General features: G+C 39.6%; 1 protein-coding gene across 15 annotated transcripts in view; it reads right to left on the bottom strand.

Annotated features, from left to right (window-relative positions):
* Positions 1–773: 773 nt before the first annotated feature.
* Positions 774–17,935, bottom strand: part of DMD (dystrophin) — a 745,980-nt gene continuing 728,818 nt past the window's right edge. For 10 of the 15 annotated variants that reach the window (XM_061349397.1, XM_061349396.1, XM_061349395.1 and 7 more), the window contains 2 exons: positions 15,159–15,251; positions 774–1,617 (listed from right to left, as the gene is read on the bottom strand). In XM_061349397.1, coding sequence (XP_061205381.1) covers positions 1,520–1,617; positions 15,159–15,251 — 191 coding nt within the window. In that variant the 3' untranslated portion in view covers positions 774–1,519. Of the gene's footprint in view, positions 1,618–7,611; positions 7,644–15,158; positions 15,252–17,935 lie in introns of all 15 variants that reach the window. The other 5 variants (XM_061349391.1, XM_061349401.1, XM_061349406.1 and 2 more) reach the window with 2 other exon arrangements.

The following is a 17,935-nucleotide window of genomic DNA, read 5'->3' on the forward strand; positions in this document are numbered from 1 at the left end:
AAAGCTGGTTAAGAGAATGAAGTGGTAAAGCTTTTGCTGACAGCACCTCATATCCGAACCTACCTCTCATGAGCTGCAGTCAAGCTGGCTAATCTGCTTGCTATCAGTTCCTCTCTTTCTCACATTGCTGTTAGTTGCGCGGGGTTACTTGTAGAGAGAAATGTGGAAGGAGAAAGGACCAGGGCATTTGTGTTGGTGATAAGTATCTCATGGAGCAGTGTGGCTGCTTTTACCTGATCACCATGTGCGCGCAAGAACAGCAGAAACTCTTCTACAGCCTTTCTGAAGGACGCTTGCAGCATTACAGCTCCTTGGGACTCACTGCTGTAGCAGGCTGAGACACACATGGAAAGCTCTCATTTTATTTTCCAGAGGACTGAGGAGCTTCATGCTCATTAACAGCACCAGGAGCTGGACAAGCAATGATGCTCTGTGAATAACCTACTTGTGCTTTGAGTCAGGAGCTGATCCCACAGGGGGTCAGGAGGAACATCTATCTCCTTTTCTTCTCTCCTCTGCAGCAAAGGTGATGCCACCTGTGAGGGAAGACCTGTGCCCAGCTCCTGCTGAAGCAGTAGCAGCCAGTGGGGTGCCAAACACCAGGGTCCAAAGGTTTAATCTGGTAAGGCAATTTCTACTTTCCTTTACTGACAGCATTCAGGAATTCAGTCAGCAAAGAAAACGCTGGCACATAAGATGGTCATTAAATTCTCTCCTTCTGGGTTGTTTGGTTTTTTTTCTGTTGTTGTTTTCTGTTGTTTTTTTTCCCTAGGTGTTTTTTTTTTTTTTTTTTTTTTTTGCATTTTCTGTCATGTAATGTGCTCTTTCATTTAATTATTGCAAACTAGCTGTGTAATTCATGTAATCCTCAATTTTACTGACAAGAGGCGACATAACTACCTTCACTGGAAGTTCAGGAGCTTCTTTTTCTTTTTTTTTTTAAGCCAGCCCTAGTCAGACAAAACCAATGAGAAATGTAAGTAAATGTAAGTTGGCCATTTTGGTGTTGCTGCAGGAAATACTGTTTTTCCTTTTTATTTTTTGCTAGGCAAGGAAAAGAACACAGGACATGAATCTCTGATGTAGTTACAGAGCTGAAATGAAACTAAACAAATGTACTGCCTCAGTAATTTTTTTTGTGTGTTTTTTTATAGGGGGTTTCTATAAACAATTTTATAAAGCACACTTTAGTTTACAATCTTTCATTATAACTGTTATAAATTTTTTTAAACAACCCAAAATGCGTTCCATATAAAGAAATGGCAAGTTATTTAGCTATCAAGATTTTACATGTTGTTTTCTTATAATTTCTTTGTACAATTGCATAGACGTGTAAAACTTGCCATTGTTAACAAAACAGTAACAGACTTAGGAAACTACTGAAATCTACAGTATAGTACCACTACCCTTCACAAAAATATAGATTTGTTTTCTTGTAAACTCTTACAGTCTAATCCTCTTTGTAGTATGAATATTATAAAAACCATGCGGGATGCCTGAAGTTGTAAAACACATCTTGCTATTCTAACACCTTGTTGTCGGTCATCACTGTCACTAAGGTTTCCATCGCTCTTCCCAAGTCGTCTGCCATGTGAAAAAGGCTTCCTACATTGTGGCCTGAAAAAGAAAGTTGAAGAGGACATTAAAGGAAGACAACACAGCAGTATGTTGGCAGGAATGAATGTTTTACTAGGGAGGCTGAGCACAGATCTGTCACTTTCCAAGTACCACTTGCTGCTATTCCCAGGAATACACTGGATGAGTCCAATATTTTGTCCTTAGCAAAAGTTGCTGGTTTTGCAGAACACTTAGCAATACTGGCTTGAATGGCTATGGTAAACTATGGTGACGATAAGCCAGTGTGTCTGTGTTCCAAGAAACTCCGCCCTATAGTGATGGAGCTTCATTGTTACGAATGTTCACCAAAAGGAAGGATTAAATCCATCAACATCACAGAAAAACAAGTGTTTGACCATTCAAAGTCTATCAAGGAGAGAAACAGAAACAAACAGATCAGCAGTAATTAACTAAATCATTAAACCCAAGAGGTCCCAGCAGGATACCTGCACAGATATTAAAATGTTGACGGCTGCAGCTCCTTCAATCATTTTAAAAATATTCTTTGTTTCTCAAACAGCAGTTCAGCACAAAGATGCCAGTTATCAAGTATGTACTATACAGTGGTTCACTTGCACATTTCTCCTCACCTGTAAAGAGTAAGGTCCTATCACCACACCCCACTGTCCTCCTACGTAATAAACAACCACAGACCACAATTCTGGAGCTGAAACCTGTAACAACTTCTCACACTCGTATCTGCTGAAAATGGAAAGGTAGCAGTGCTGATCAGCAGTAAGAAACGTCTTTATCACAATGAGAAACTAAGCAGACTTGAAGGCAGAGAGATTAAACTGTCAAAAGTTGCCATTTTAGGCCCTTGGCAAATGCTGCCTGGTCTCCAGCTGCTGTTCAGAAGAGTGTGGGTCTCCTGCAAGTCCTGTGTCAAGATTTGCAGCCCTCTGTGCCTCAAATACCCTCTGGTATCTCAAACACAGAGACATCATGGTCTATACAGCTGAACCGAATCTGGAGTCTCCCTACTGAAAAAATACACGACAGATTTAGGCACTCTACAAGATGAGCATCCAAACCAAGGACCAAGTGTTCAAGATTTCTTGCAAGGACAAGCAGGAATGAGCAGACAGAAGGTCTTTAAACAAGCAGAAAGAAGTTACACTCCACATATATATATACTCAGCGTACAATTGTAGTACTGAACTCATCACCACAAGCTGATGTTGAGGCCAAACACATAAATGACTTAAAAAACAAATTAGAAAATAATCACTGAAGAAAGAGTTATTTTAGATGCAAAGAAGCGCACGTGACCTCTAACTCAAGAAGTTTCCAAGCCGCACATTGTCAGCAATTGAAAGTATGCAGCAGGGAAAGTACGACACAATAAAACTACATGTTGCTATGGCCTGAGGGGGTTGATTTACTCCCTGAAAATATATGTTCGGAAAAGAAAATCAGGTTTACAATGCCATCTGCCTGCAACTCTGCTTCCCAGGAATGTTTTGCATTAGCCTGGATGACAGCCCCTAACCACAGTCCTTCTGGAAGGAGCAACCAAATAAATAAAGGACATGAGTGAAGTATGCAGACACACCTTTCATGCACTCCCTACCTGTAATGCATCGAAGCCTGACTGTTACTAGTGCCTACCTACAAAGAGAGTGTTGTCCTGACACAACTTTTTTCACTAACAACAGGAGTGAACCTTCCTTGTGGAGCAAATCAAACTCACAATCCCCTTCCAAATATTCATAAATTATGGTAGTCATGCACTGCTGATATTTCCGCAGAACAGAGGACCTTGGAGTAACATCGGTTACTATTCATCAGCATATATGGAATTGAAAAAAAATAACCTGAGGAATATCCAGAGTAGTTTTCTGGAGAACTACTATCACCTTTTACATTCAAATACTACTCGACAAGCAGCCGCGATAGGGACCTGCACTGTGCACGGTAATAACTGCCAGATACCGATACAAAGAAATACTTGGTTCCCATCTGGTGACGGTTTGCTAATTGTACTAATGCACAGTGAAACAGATACATCAAACTTCAATTTCATCCATAAATCACTAAGGTATAGACATCCTATTAGTCATAAGCAAAAACTTCTAATTTGCTCATCAGCACATCAAGTAACACTGACTGCCAAATTTTGGACAAAACACAGTTTATGTGAACGTAAATGCATGCTACCACATTTATTTTAGATGTAAGGGATAATCTTTCTTATTGACATGCAGGCTGAGATCAATCCAGCAAATTACGCCATGGAAAGTGAAAATTTGAAGAAGCTACATGAAAACAAGACCCTATTTTTGATGGGAGATGCTTATGTAAACAGAATTGTAACTGTCACTGGTTTGATCTACTTACCTGAAACTGACATGGCTCAGGTACATCTGCAGCATGTGCCATCATGGCTTTACCAATAACACTGATATAACTGCAGTGACTGCAGCATCCTGTCTCTACAAACCACTTTTAAGAAATCTCTAGGCTTTAAATATTATTCTGTTTCCTCTTCAGCAACCCAGAGATACGAGACAGAACAGTCAGTATTGTAACTGGCTAGCTAGCTCTGAGAGACACTGCTGCCATGGTCTCTTATTCAGGTTTGTGGCAATCTGCTGTTTCTAGAAACAATGATGGGACTTCAAGGCTCTTCTGAGGCTCTACCAGCACTCATTCCCAGCTCAGGAAGAGTGATAGCCCTTCTGCGGGGTTAGAGCAAACTGCTAGAACTTTTCCCATCTTTAGAAAAAAACAGTATTTGTTAATAGTGTTTTGTATTGTCAGATAACAGAGCTGTAAGGGTAACAAAGGCAAGCTGGTTTTACAGAAAGAGGCTAGGTGCAGAAAGAATAACTGCAATCAAAAATGTAGAAAAAAAGTCTCTCAGAAGTATGCCACAGTAGGTACAAACTGCTAAATTGTTCAGGTAACTAAAACACAGGCCAAGAACACCTTCTGCATCCAGGGATCACCAGGTATTCTTTTAATCCATAAAAATTACGGGAAAGTCTGTTAGTCTTTTTTTCTTTTCTCTGTTAATTGCTGCCGTATTTTTGCAATAACCATGGTTCAAATCCAATCTCTCTCCACAGAATCTGCACAGAGGCATGCTGGGGTGATTAAGGAGACACAACTCCCTCTACCCCACACCATCCATGCTACCTCTCTAGCACAGGTCTTAATTTTCTCTGCAGAAAACCTGAACAATTGTGTATCTCCTCCTGAGCTATCCGACTTTACAGCTCAGAGCATGATGATAAACATCTGCAGCTTATGTTAATAGCTGGACTGTAAAGTGCAACAGCTTGTTGACAGTAGTCTTCGGGACAACTGTGGGATGGAGGACATGCCAGAAGAGAGGGCAGTGCAACAGTGCTCCAGACACTCAGCTGGTGAACATATGCCATGATGTACTGGTACTGTATGTGCAATGAATGCACCCTTTTCTATAGTGCCTGTTTCCCTAAATAAGGGCTCAGACGTACTCACTGGTTTTATATAGCTCTATTTATTCTGTTGAATACTGCTTACTTGCCCTCTCTAAGACAGAAACACAGGACACTGACATTTTTGATTAACAAGCAAATGAGAAAAATACTGTCCTAAAATCACTTGGAAAAATATAAATCATAGCTGTGCACTCTTTATTATTCATATTGTTAAACTAATGCCACCAAAGAAGGCATAAATTCTGTTCTATTTTGGTTTTTTTAAAAAACATTAAAGCTGAAAAAGTTTTCTCCATGTTTAAGGCACTGAAAGGTTAAGAGAAGCTACTGTATAATAAAAAAACTAGCACACACTGAAATACAGCAATAAAGCTCAAAGTGGACATGGACAGTATTAACAGCCTTATAAAATGGAGGGACTATTAACACAAGTACATTTGCTTTGAAAGCAGAAGACACTTACTTCTGCAGACACTAACTACATCACTTCTAGTCACATGGAGAGCAGAGCGATGTGTTTCACATCTGCTGAATTTGCTTTAGAGGCTCTACTGGAATTAAGGCCCTTGGGTGAGGGCGCAGTAACTGAACAACAATCTTCTACTACAGCTTGTCAGAGAAATAAATGTAAACCATTCAGACTTGAAAGAATGGACAGAAAGTAAATTAATAAACCCAAACACAATGCAGTGACTTTTTTTTTGTAGCAGATTTCTAACCTTTCCCTGTCAAGAGCAAAATCCTTCCTGCTGGTAGCTTGGATTTTGATTCTCTTATTCATATTGAATAATGCTACAAAATCCATGGGATTACACATGAAAACAATACCTAGTGTGAGTAATGGGATCAAAACCTGGCAGGGTGGGTTTAAAACAGCATGATCTGCTTTTGTGCAAATGGAGTCATACATAAAGCAAAAACTGTTCTATACCTTATCTCATACACTTCATAATCAGATGGAGAACGGCGTTTTATATTCAGCTCTGCAAGTTACCAAGCCCTTTCTGGAACCACCAGTGATAACAAGTACAGGTGGAGAGTGGCAAGTGATTCACTGAAGTCAACTTTTTTAGGATTAAACTGTTGGAATCTGATCAGGCAAGGCATGCACATTTTGCTATCTGCTTATTTATTATTTTTTATTAATTGTATCAAGTATGCCTTCAGCAGCAGAAGCTTTTTCTGAATAATATGCATAAATCTGAATGAGGGTACTAGAAATCAACAACCTGCTTTGCTGAGCTGGAGAACAATTCTCAGGCTATATGAGCCAAGAACACGTAGGGCTGAAAATTAAATAATTTCCGTTAAATTTCTGGGCTGGTGCATTCTGTAAATGACATCCCAAGCACCCTATTTTTGATCCATATGAGAGAGGACCTGCCATTTGAGGACAGACTTAACCACACCAACGATCTTACACCTAGAAGTGTCTGGACCTGTGCCAGTTCCTACAGCCAATGCAGAGAACCATTGTATTTCAAGGCACCACACTGGAACAAATCCTGGCTTACCCAGGGCAGCCTGTCAGTGACTGGGGGTTCACAGCAGCACTGCTAAAAACCCCAGGGCAGTGTGCTTCCATGAACCCCACTCTCTGCACCAGCAGAAGTTTGCAAACCAGGTTACCTTTCAATTTCTGCCTAATCCGCACTGAACATCATCTGTGCAGGAAAGGTCATTTCCCAGCTACTTGCAATTGCACTCAGGCAGCCCCTGAGTATTTCACCTTTAATAATAATTTTCACAAGGAATTCAGCTTTCAAACCTCGTATCTGGTTGGCGAGTGAAGAGCAGCTTCACAGAGGAAAAATCAAGGCTCTCTGGAAATACTTTCAAAGGTGCTATGACAACACAGCGCAAAACGTTTTTCTCCATTAACAAGCAGTGAAGTATAAATTCTAGAATCTATTTTGCAGCAAACCAACCGTGTCCAAAGCGCACAGTGAAAACCATCGCCCATTTGCATTGCCGAATACAACACTGTGGAGCTGGTGAATGTTAGTAGCATTCTTCATTCTGCAATAGTATACCAGGAAATTAAAACACCTGAATCTCTTATACCTCTCAACTCTCACTGTTCTAAAGAAAAAAACTGTTTAGTAACTGCAGATGATGGTTGGTATATTGGCACATGTATGTACATACAACTGTGAGTATGTAAGCAGGACAACAGAGACATGGGTCTCCCTGTTCTGCTTACATACAAGAGCAAGAGAACACAAGTCAATGACTGCACCATAGCTGCTTACCACATTTATCATACAGAGGTTTAATTTTAATGTACTGTTTTCTCCTCCTCATTCCTGAGTTTCCACCTCTGGGAGGACGTAGAAAAATGCAGATCAGTCAGCTGCCACTGTCTCCATTGAAAGTTGAGAGGTATGCTACTGTTAGAGCACACATGGGGAAAGCACTCGGCAAATACCAAACCCAAAGCAAAAGAAAACCACCCCTACCCTTCACCAAACCCAAGCAAACCCGTGCTGCCGTCACACTCATGCTGGACACAGAAAGCAAGCTGTGACAAACAGAAGCCATGGCAGTGAGCTTGCATCTCACTAACCTCTCTCACTGGCTTTCCAGGGGCATTTCTTCCTTTAGGAACAGAGAGAGGAAGTGCAAGAAATATCAGAAAAGAAAGGGAAAAAACCACATGTGAATATATAATTTACACTGTAAGAGACATTTCCATTCTCACTTAGGAATTTAATATAAAATAACTTCATTTCTGCTTTACACGAAGACTGAAATTGTACTGAAATCCAGTAATGATTCTGACGTTATTTATTCAAGCACAATTCTGTAATCTGTGACTTGGTTTTAGTGCAGCAAAAACACTTGAGAAAACTACTAAAACCAACTTACAGGCCTTTCAGTTGAGGATAAGGATAGCAGAGAAGATCTAAATTCACTTTCTGAGCATCCAGATTTCCTCAACTTGAGTACTTCTACTGATCAGTGGCAAAATGATGTTTCTCCAATGTCAAATTAATTCATCCACACACTTGAAGTTTTATTATGGCCTACATACATACATACAAGTGTACATCTACACATACGCATACACACATTTTCCACCTAAAGCTGCACAGTGGGAACATAACGTGCTCACATTAAAGATAAATACATTCCGTAAGATGTTTCCAATAAGCTGATCTGCAAGCACTGTAAAACTGGAGAACAGAAGGAAAAAGGGAGAAAAAAAAAATTAAGAGGAAAAAAAAGGGAAAGTATCTCATCACTTTCAAGTTGCACTGCTAAAATGGAGGAGACCTTAATGGGGCTGAGCTGAGAAGATGTTCTTAAGAAGCCTTCACAGAAGCCAAACTTGAATCATACTGATTCTTCCCAAACACCATAGCATATTTGTTTTTAACAAAAGAAAGCCAGGTGTCAGTCAACAGTAGAGACACCTCTTTCTTTCCCTCCACATCCACAGCTGGTGCTAAAACGCTCACTGTCTCCAGAAGCAGCATCCCACTGCCACTGGCATATTACTGCCAGCACCAACACTGCTCAGCTTGCAGTCTTTAGCAAAAAAGTTACTGATGAAGAAAGAGGATGCTCTTTGACCCAGAGCTGTAACTGTAAATGAAGTATGGGACAATGTGGAGAGATACAGACACAAACAGGAGAACACATGGCCAGTAACCTAATTGTTGTTGAGTCTTTTTCTAGGTATGGCAGCCTGCAGGAGAAGGGAAGGAAGACAATAAATAGTTTTGCAGGTATTTTACAGGAGCAGAACAAGGGTCAGCATCACAGCAAAGCTGAGCAGGAGTGGTAAAGGAAAGGAGGACAGGGCAGAGGAAGTGAATGGCATCACTGACCACCACAGGTCACAGCCACTGCTCAGCTGCAAACTCTAGGCAATGGAAACAGCTGGTACAGCCTCTGAAGGGACAACAAAGCTTATGATTTATTGAAGGAGGAAGTTTTATTCCCTTCCTTCCCCTCTTGCTCTCCAAAGTAGTATGCTTGCTATTAGAAATGATCACAGAATCACAGAATGGTTAGGGTTGGAAGGGACCTTAAAGATCACTTACTTCTAACCCCCTGCCATGGGCAGGGACACCTTCTGCTAGACCAGGTTGCTCACAGCCCCAACCAACCTGGACTTGAACACTGCCAGGGATGGGGCATAATAGGTTTACAGTCATGCTTTGCAGGGGGGGGTTTATTCTGCTAAGGGGATCCTCAATTCAGGTTGTCTATACCACACGTGCTAGTTGTGCACAGAGGTACCAGGGTGAGCTTGATGGCCCAGAGAGGTGTCACTTCAGTTCTAAGAACTTCACCTTGCAGGCCTGCCTAACCCTCTTGGATTTATATGAGCACTTAAGCAGCCTGTGACCTCCTCTGGTAATTTATCGGGAGCCATGAATTCCCTACAAACGCCTTCCAGGAGGGAAGATAAGAAGCTCTCACAAATACAAATCATGTAACAGAAAATCCTTGAAGATGTAAAATCCATTGCACATTTTGGTCTTCTTCCGAGGTACAGCCTCAGGGTTTAGGTGAGTAGGTGGTCTAGCTAAGACCTCCAGAAACTGCAGCATGATACAGTGAGGTGTTCAAGGGTCCTGGGGCATGAATGAGATGCAGCAGAGGACAGTTAATTTTGGGTCGAGGAGAGAAGGAAGTGCCTACACGCAAAATACTGGATCCTTTTGGAGGTCTTAAAAAATGCCTACCTGTCTCCACAAGCACCTGAGATTGCAGCTACACTGTGTCTAATTTAAATATCTAAGAGACAGACTGGATTCTGTTTGAAAATGAATGTATTTAAAGGTAACTGGGATAGCTCTGCACCACACAAAACAGCTGGTGAGAAAAGTCTGTGGTGAGTAATCAGCCCTAGAATTTGTTAACTGCAACAAAGAGTAGCACTACTACAGTAAGCTGATTTCTTTTAGAGGGAGATTAAAAAGGTTTTAATGGATTTTACTTTATTTTCTTTTTTGCATATGAATGAATGTGTGTCTCTACATTTTACGGCAAGAAGTATGGTTTCACATAAATTGCAGAGGAAGAAGACTGCCTGTATTGCCATGGTTCTGAAAATTTGTATTCTATAAGGCATCAAAATACTGATACACAATCCACAGGTGCCCAATTATCTATTATTACTGCTCAAATCAAGATTTCCTGCCCTTACAAAATAGTTGTCTTTCTTTCCTGTTTTGGAAATCTACATGACATTGTATTAGAGGCAAAGGTACACAGGGAGTGATCAAATCAAACCTGAAATCGGAGGCGTTAATAGAAATTTAATCTATGCAGATTCATAGATCACAGAATGGTTTGGGTTGGAAGGGACCTTAAAGATCACCTAGTTCCAACCCGTCTGCCAGGAGAAGGGACAGCGTCCATCAGAACAGGTTTCTCAAAGACCCATACAACCTGGCCTTGAGCACTTCAAGGAATAGGGCAGCCAAACTTCTCTGGGCTGTAATTTCATAGCACAAGACAACAACTGTATCAAGCAATACTATGCTAAATAATAATGGTGAGTACTGATCCCTCTCCAAGTGTTTTCATGTTATGTCATGGTCTCTCAACTCTTTTGAGCCATTGTGGTCACATTCCTAACCACTTCTTAGCTCCCACTTCTTTAGTATCCACCATCAAGGGCCTGCACTGAAGGCCTAGGAAGTTTTCTCATCAACTTTAGTCAGCTCAGGAACTTCTGTCCCTAAATTCTGAGCTCCATTCATAGAAAGCATTTGCCACAAAATAGTAACTGCAAAGCACAGCGTGGTCTGCCATGAGATCCACCTGAAGCAGTGCAACTTGTTTGTTCTCAGTGCTGCAGAAGAGATGGATTTGGCTTTAAAAATACCGTCCTGCCAATCTTACTTTCTAACTGTGAACCAATTCCCTGGAGATTTAGAAGCCTGGGCACAAATACAGTGTGAAAATGTTTTCCTCTGTGGCCCATTATCAAGCAGGGTCAAATAAACCACTGAGGTGGTATTTAATGGTAGATTTCCACTAAATGTCAGACCTCTGGCTTTGACATCTGTTTTGAGTTAGCACAGCAGCTGTTTGAAGCAGCTGCAGCAGTTGTGAATTTGCTGGGAGCAGCAAAGTAAAAGAGGACTGAATGGGAAGCCTTGGGAAGCCTTGTAGATTAAAAGGAAAGAAAAATTCCTTAAGGACAGCAATCATCAGGTATTCAGCAGAATTTCCCTTTCCAGAAATGAAACAGCTTTCAGCACCAGCAGTCAGCTGTGTAAGAAACACAGACATCCTATGCTCCTTATGCCAAGAACTGTTGAAAGGTTAAGCTAAGGAACCCTATGAAAGGTATATAGTCACACAAGTTATTGCATCAGAGATCTGGTTGTGAAGGTCTATAACATGATTTGCTTAATATATGCTTCTCTAAAATGCATTCAAAATGATGCTGTGAAGCCTTGATGCCCTTTTAAAAACAACTCTATGTAGGAAAAGCTTGGAAAATATAATCAAACCAAATCTATCTCCAGGTAAGTGGCAATTTATTACTACTACACTTTACTGCTTTGTTTCAGAAGTCCAAAATAAGAGCTACTACTTGCTTTAGAAAATTATTTCCCAAGCTGAGCAAATCTTACTCTTCCAATACTATTGCTGGTATTTAAACAATTTTGTTTTAAATTTGTGCCCTGTGATGTTCAACTATGCATCTAAGCATCCAAGCACCAAAATTCAGTCCTTTTCTGTCTTCACTGCTTATTCAGCTCTAAACTTTTCTCAGGAAACAAAACCTTCAGCATCTAGTTTGCTCTTGTCATACCATTCTGCACTCCTCCAAATTGTCATTAACCTAAGAGCCATAGAATACCCAGAATTGTCCCTGATTCAAAAGACCTATCACTCCCTATGCTGTGACATGCTGGAGATGGACATTTAACTTGAAATTTGACATGCTTATATTTACAGGCCACAAAGAAAACCTACATTTAATGTTCTGCCAGTAACTTCCCAGGCCTTTTAATATATCCCTAGATTTCCTCAATTGATTCCATGTGTAAATTTCAGGTTATTTGTATGGATGTTCTTCCCTTCCTGGATTTCGTTATTCTCAGTTTCAGTCTAGGCAGGTTTTGATGAGTGCCCTCTGTCCTCTGCAGCTCTTCTGGAACTGTATCGTCTATGAATATCATAGCAGATTTTTTTCTACAATATTAGCATAGAAATAAACAAATCTACTTCTAGTATTAGTCAATCTTTGGCATTTAATCCACCTTCCTTCTAGTTTTAATTTCTAAAGCTAGTATACATGACATGTGGTGCCACCTTATCCAAGTAGTTCTTATTCACCTTTTAAATAATATTTCATAGGCTCCTGTATCAACAACACACTTCTTAATGCCAGACTGAGATAACTGAGTTTTCTTGCATCTGACAATTTTTTAATTCTTCTTAGTAAGAATTAATGTAAGAAAATGTATTCTTTACAGATCTGTTGCCATCACTTGTTTGGGCTTATTGTTCTGTTTTCTGAATACCTACAAATAGCTTCAGATTCAATGCAACCTGTAATGCAGAGAAATAAAACATTACTAGCACCATGTCCAAGTCCTTACACTATACCCTCTTTGGCTGCTTTGCCAAACTGCTTTTTCTTTAGCAATTACACTTTGATCTTTTATTATAGATTGGAAACCTGAGATACCAATTTGCACCTTTCAGCAGCAAAAGCCTCTGATTCAGTGGTTTGTTGAGACTAGTCAACCCTGTTTCCTCTTCTCCTTCCTGCAGTCTTGTAATACATAAGTCGTATCCCTGACACCAGTGGAATGTGACTGACCACAGCATCCTCCATCTCACAATGATGGTCTACATGAGGCTGTGGCAGTGGATGTAATCTTTGTTTATGTGGGTGTCAGTCGAATATAATTTAACCTTTACACTGGAGTAGAAAAAAATTCCAGTAACTGAAGTTTGCATGAGATCTCAGCAAAACTGATGTCAGTAGCCTTCTGTATCAGCCAGTGAATGGAAATCCATTTGCTGTGGTTGTACGACAAACTATTTCTCACAGAAGGCCTGAACATGCCTGTTGCTCAACCAAAAGCAACTGTACAAACCTGGAATTCATGCAAATGCATCAAAAGATATGTGAAAAAGAAAGAAACCTCATCAAGGTCCTAATCTCTTTAGTCAAAACGAGGTACAATTTACGCAAAAGTGAATATTCTTTCTACCAGCTGGACTAATCTTTTTGTGTAGTCAGTGGGAAAGGAAGACACAGATTCTGGCTCAGCACAACATGCCTTAGTCAGGCCCAGAAGAAAAGTCCTGTGGGAAGCTTGACTGCCTGGTGGTCTGTGCTTGCTCCTGGCTGCTGCATCAGAAGTTTCTCTCAAGGCTTGGCTGACGTGGATAGAAGACAACACATGTCAAACACAGTGCCTCCTGACTCACAGCCCTCCATGCAGCTGAAGACCATTTTTGTCCTCTATGGCTGCTAGTCAGGCATGACAATATAGAGGCTGCAATCTCTTTCAGGGATGCTTATAACCACACACTACTCTTTTAACATGGTTACTGAATGGAGAAACAAAATAAGGGAATACATTCTTTCTCTGTATTCAAATGACTGTATTTTTTGATCACCAGAATGAAAATGTGAAATTATAGCTCAATTTATGGAATTAAAATATTAACTGATGTAGGTAGTATTTCAAATACCTCATTAATTGTTATTTCATAAATTGCTCCTATTTTACTTAAAACTAAGCTCATTTTAAAAAAAGAAACTGTCAGTGTCATCATGATTATGAATTAGATACCACATTTAGTGAATATTTTAACATATGTATCTACATCTAGACACATGCGATTATGCAAGATCACCTTAATACAACATATTTACATAAATGATGGTCACTGATAAGAAAGCACTGTCTGTTGCAACCTTGTGTACACAGCAACTTCAAAAATAAGTCAGTTTTTACCTATATACTAATGTTTGAAAGATTTTACATCTCTTGTCTCTGATAAATATCTAGGCAAATATGACTCTTTAATGTAATGCTGAGGTGGAGATGAATGTAGTTAAGAATATACTGTATCAGATTTCCTTCAATAACGTCTTTCTAAATGATCCTATCTTTTGATCTTTAGCATGGGATCTTATGCAGTTTATACTGCCTTCTTCTTTCTCACTTACAGATGGTGCCTCGTGAGAGCTGAGCTTGCTTTGAGATCAAAGGATGAAGAACACTTCACTGAAAGTCTAGCATAATGGTTAACACACTTATCTACTAAAGGAGTACCACTGAGTGATGTGTGACTGTGGTAAAGTCTCTGCCCCTACTGAAATCCACCTAACAGGTATCATAGACACTGGGATTTTCTTCTGCCAAGATATTTATCTCTGAGCCTTCTTTCACAGCAACAGGTAGTATCCCAAAGTTACCACCTCCTGCTGAGAATCTAAACCATTTTTCTTGAGCAGAGTATTTCCTCTGGGCTCAGAAAAGACCTTCTTAAATGAAAAAAGGTTGAACAAATAAAACCCTGTAATACAAATGCTTATCTTTGGCAAACAGGAATAAGCAAAATGGAAACACTGAAAGAAATGCTTTATCTGTAGGACAACTGCAGCCTACACTGCACAAACAAGCAGCCCGCTTGTTTTAACTCCACCACTCTGAACTACGAATCTAGAGTGCTACAAGGTCTACAAGGTCACGTCTCTGACTCAGAACTTTAATATTACTTCAAACACCATTCTTCTTGGAGAAAGGTAAAAACAGAAAAAAATGTGCTAAGACATGTATTAAAAATAAATCATCGAGGAGACTAACTGAAAAGGAGAAAAGCTGTGAGAAAATGAACATGGCTAAAAGGAAGAGGAGAAAATTTTCAGGAAAAATGAATCTCAGACACTGTTTCATTCACATATCTAGCAAGGGCTACTTGTGGAGGTAGCTTAAGGTAAAGGAGAAGCAGGCTGCTTCTCACTCTAAACCGTTTCTCTACAGCTATTGTTAAAACAAAAAACAAAGAACAGCAAAGAAACCTAAAACCAAAACACAACCCCCTGAAAAGATCAAGGAACAGAAAGCACTTTTATCTTCTTCCCTCTCATCTGCCACAGGCAGCAGCACTCACCTCTGGAGCTGGGGAAGGAGTTATTCAGCTGCTCCATCACTTCCTCCAAACCTGTGCTTGTTTCCTGGGGAGGGCTGAGCAACTCATCCTCACCTGGAAAGCAAATCCACACCACTGTATAAGAGCCTCTATAAAACCATTTGCTAACAGCTTGCTGCTGCATATGTCCTTCATGAAGCTAAGGCTGTTCACTTGAACAGATTTTATGCTTAGTATGCAGTCAAAATTTTAAAGGTGGATTTTGTTGACTATTGTGTTTCTTTTTAAGGATCTAAGTGAAATTAAACAATGTGTTTTAAACAATTAGCACTGACTTTTAATTTGCAAAAAGGGACTTAAGAAAGAATTCACTCTAGTAAATGAAGTGGGGTAAAATGTCTGCTAGGAACATCTTGTTCCATAAATGACACTCGTTTCAGCTTCTCTTATTCTATTAATGGAAAAAGAAATTACTGTTGTGAGTGCTGCTATTGAGCAGCTTTCTAATAGTGCTGGATTCACGTTAGCGCTGCTTTGCCTAAGCTACGTAAATCAGTAGAAACCCAGATTCTCATCTGCATCAGTATTAATATTTCTGACAGTTTAATTGCATCAGATTGGTGCTCTGAGAACATTCAATTGTACTGTAAAATGGTTTAGCAGCAGTTTAATAAAGCGAAATACATTTCTCCCAATGAATAATTTCTATAACCTGATTATAGGGCAGCAGCTTAATAGGAAATTCAATACATTTTATTTTTACTGGGTTTTTTTTTGGTCATAGTTTCAGATAACTAAAATCCATATTTTGATTTTAGTGTAGACCCTAGCCTCCAATACAAATAAAGTATCTGAAAAAAGAATACATGTAAAGGATGTACTTTGAGTGAGTTTCTCCTTTTTTAGTAGTTTTATTCCTAATAAAACACAAAAGCAATTTTTCCTTCTGTAATAACATGTGAGGTACATCTTCATTTTGAAAATAACATTCTAGCATGTCTTGTCCTCCTAAACTTGAGTGATAAATTGCCTGATTTTCTTTTAGCATTTACATTCTTTAAACATTGAGGTGCTCAATGCTAATAGAAAGACTACTAAAAGAGATGATAAAGGAACACTTCAGGACTGCATACACTTCCTATGTAGGCTTAGCATCAGCCTCACATTAGGGCCAGGAGTTTCACAAGAGTTATTACTGACCAAGAGTAATTTTTTCCCACTCCAGTACAAAAAGTGGGGTAGAGTTTCTCCAAGAAGCTCTGAATTAATGTAAGTGATGGTCTTCATATCAGCTTCTTTTATTCCATAAATCATCTAAAAATAGCTGCTGAGACTGCTTTAAGCTTTTGACTAATGCTGGGTTCACACAAATCAACTCCTACCATGAGTTACTTTTGCATCAAGTGTTGCACTGATAGAGGTGCCTTAGCAAAAGTAATGTCCTTCAAGTCTTGGCTGGGTGTTAAGATGGGGATCCAAAAGTGAGATCTTGCTACTTCTACCCAGGCTGAGGACCTTTATCAGAATGCCTGCAGGAAGCCACCTGGCCCTAAAGATTGAAAGAAGAGGGCTGTGGTTCTGCTGTTCTGCTCAAGAAGAACTGAGGACACGTACTGATTTTCCAATGTTCTGGTAAGCACCAACACAATGTGAACTGTGCTGGCCCTTAACACTGCTGTATCCTTTATTTAAAATGCATTATTTTTATTTTTTTCTCATATGGATGATTTTTCTGAGATTTTTTTTTTTTTTACATGAGAAAATAAGACGTCAGCTGAGCAATCCGAGAAATGTAAAGACACCCTCAGACCTCAACTACCTCTCTTTATCTAAAAGAGTCTTCCCCATTTGTGTTTCTACAAAAGACTTGGAGAAACGGGGGCTCAAATATTCTGGTGGTACCTGAACAAATTACAGTTCAGGAACAGCCTCTTGTTCTTCACATGCCCCAGAGAGCCTCCTCTGCTGCTGCATAACTGAGGGAGAAATGCCAAAGTTCAGGACTTTTCCATTAGGACTCTGTGAGAAGAAAAGCAGAACTTTTCCACATGCCCAGTTGTATTTCAGGTTATCAGGGGATAAGCTTTTCTATTTGTAAATTAGGATCTGAGTGGGTTGCTGCTTTTACCAAATGGCTGGAAACACTGCTGGTTGAAAACCTGTCACAGAAATCTCTCCTTGAGAAAGCAGAGAGACAGAGAAGCACAGTGGATCTACATTCAAAGAAAAAGTTCTAAGATATCCTCTTAAAAAGAAAAATATATAAAAGCTACCACTACATTACCTGATTGCCTGAGAGTATTTTCTTGGGAATTATGACTCCCTCATTATTGGGCACATGTGCGCTGCATGGCAACATTGTTTACAACACTGCTCTAGTTCCTTCACAATTCAAGAATGTTTTCAGTCACGCTTCAGAAAACTCTCAGACTAGCAAGTAAAGCTTTCTAGTGTGAAAGGAGACTTGACAAACTGAATTAGTTGTGGTTTGTTAGCTCAGTTAGCAATTCTTTTTATAAGCTCTACTCCATGCTGCCAACAGTGTTGCTTTGCTAAGTCTCAACACGATCATACTGATAATAATTCAACAACTTACTGTCCTTCTGCATATTAGCTCAATCAAAGAAGCCCATGTCATGTCTAAATGTTTGCTTTTAAAAAGTTACAGCAGTTTATATGATTGTATGCATGTTAATTAATTAATTCTAGTCTCACAAGTTAAATGAGAATAATTTTATAGAGTCAAATGAAACAAAATACACGATTATATTTTGTCATAATAAAGTATTAAATACAAA

Source organism: Neopsephotus bourkii, unplaced genomic scaffold (genome assembly GCF_033783945.1).
Source record: "Neopsephotus bourkii isolate Nb327-2 ecotype Australia unplaced genomic scaffold, CSIRO-AGI_Nbou_v1 NB_414, whole genome shotgun sequence".
Taxonomy (NCBI): domain Eukaryota; kingdom Metazoa; phylum Chordata; class Aves; order Psittaciformes; family Psittacidae; genus Neopsephotus; species Neopsephotus bourkii.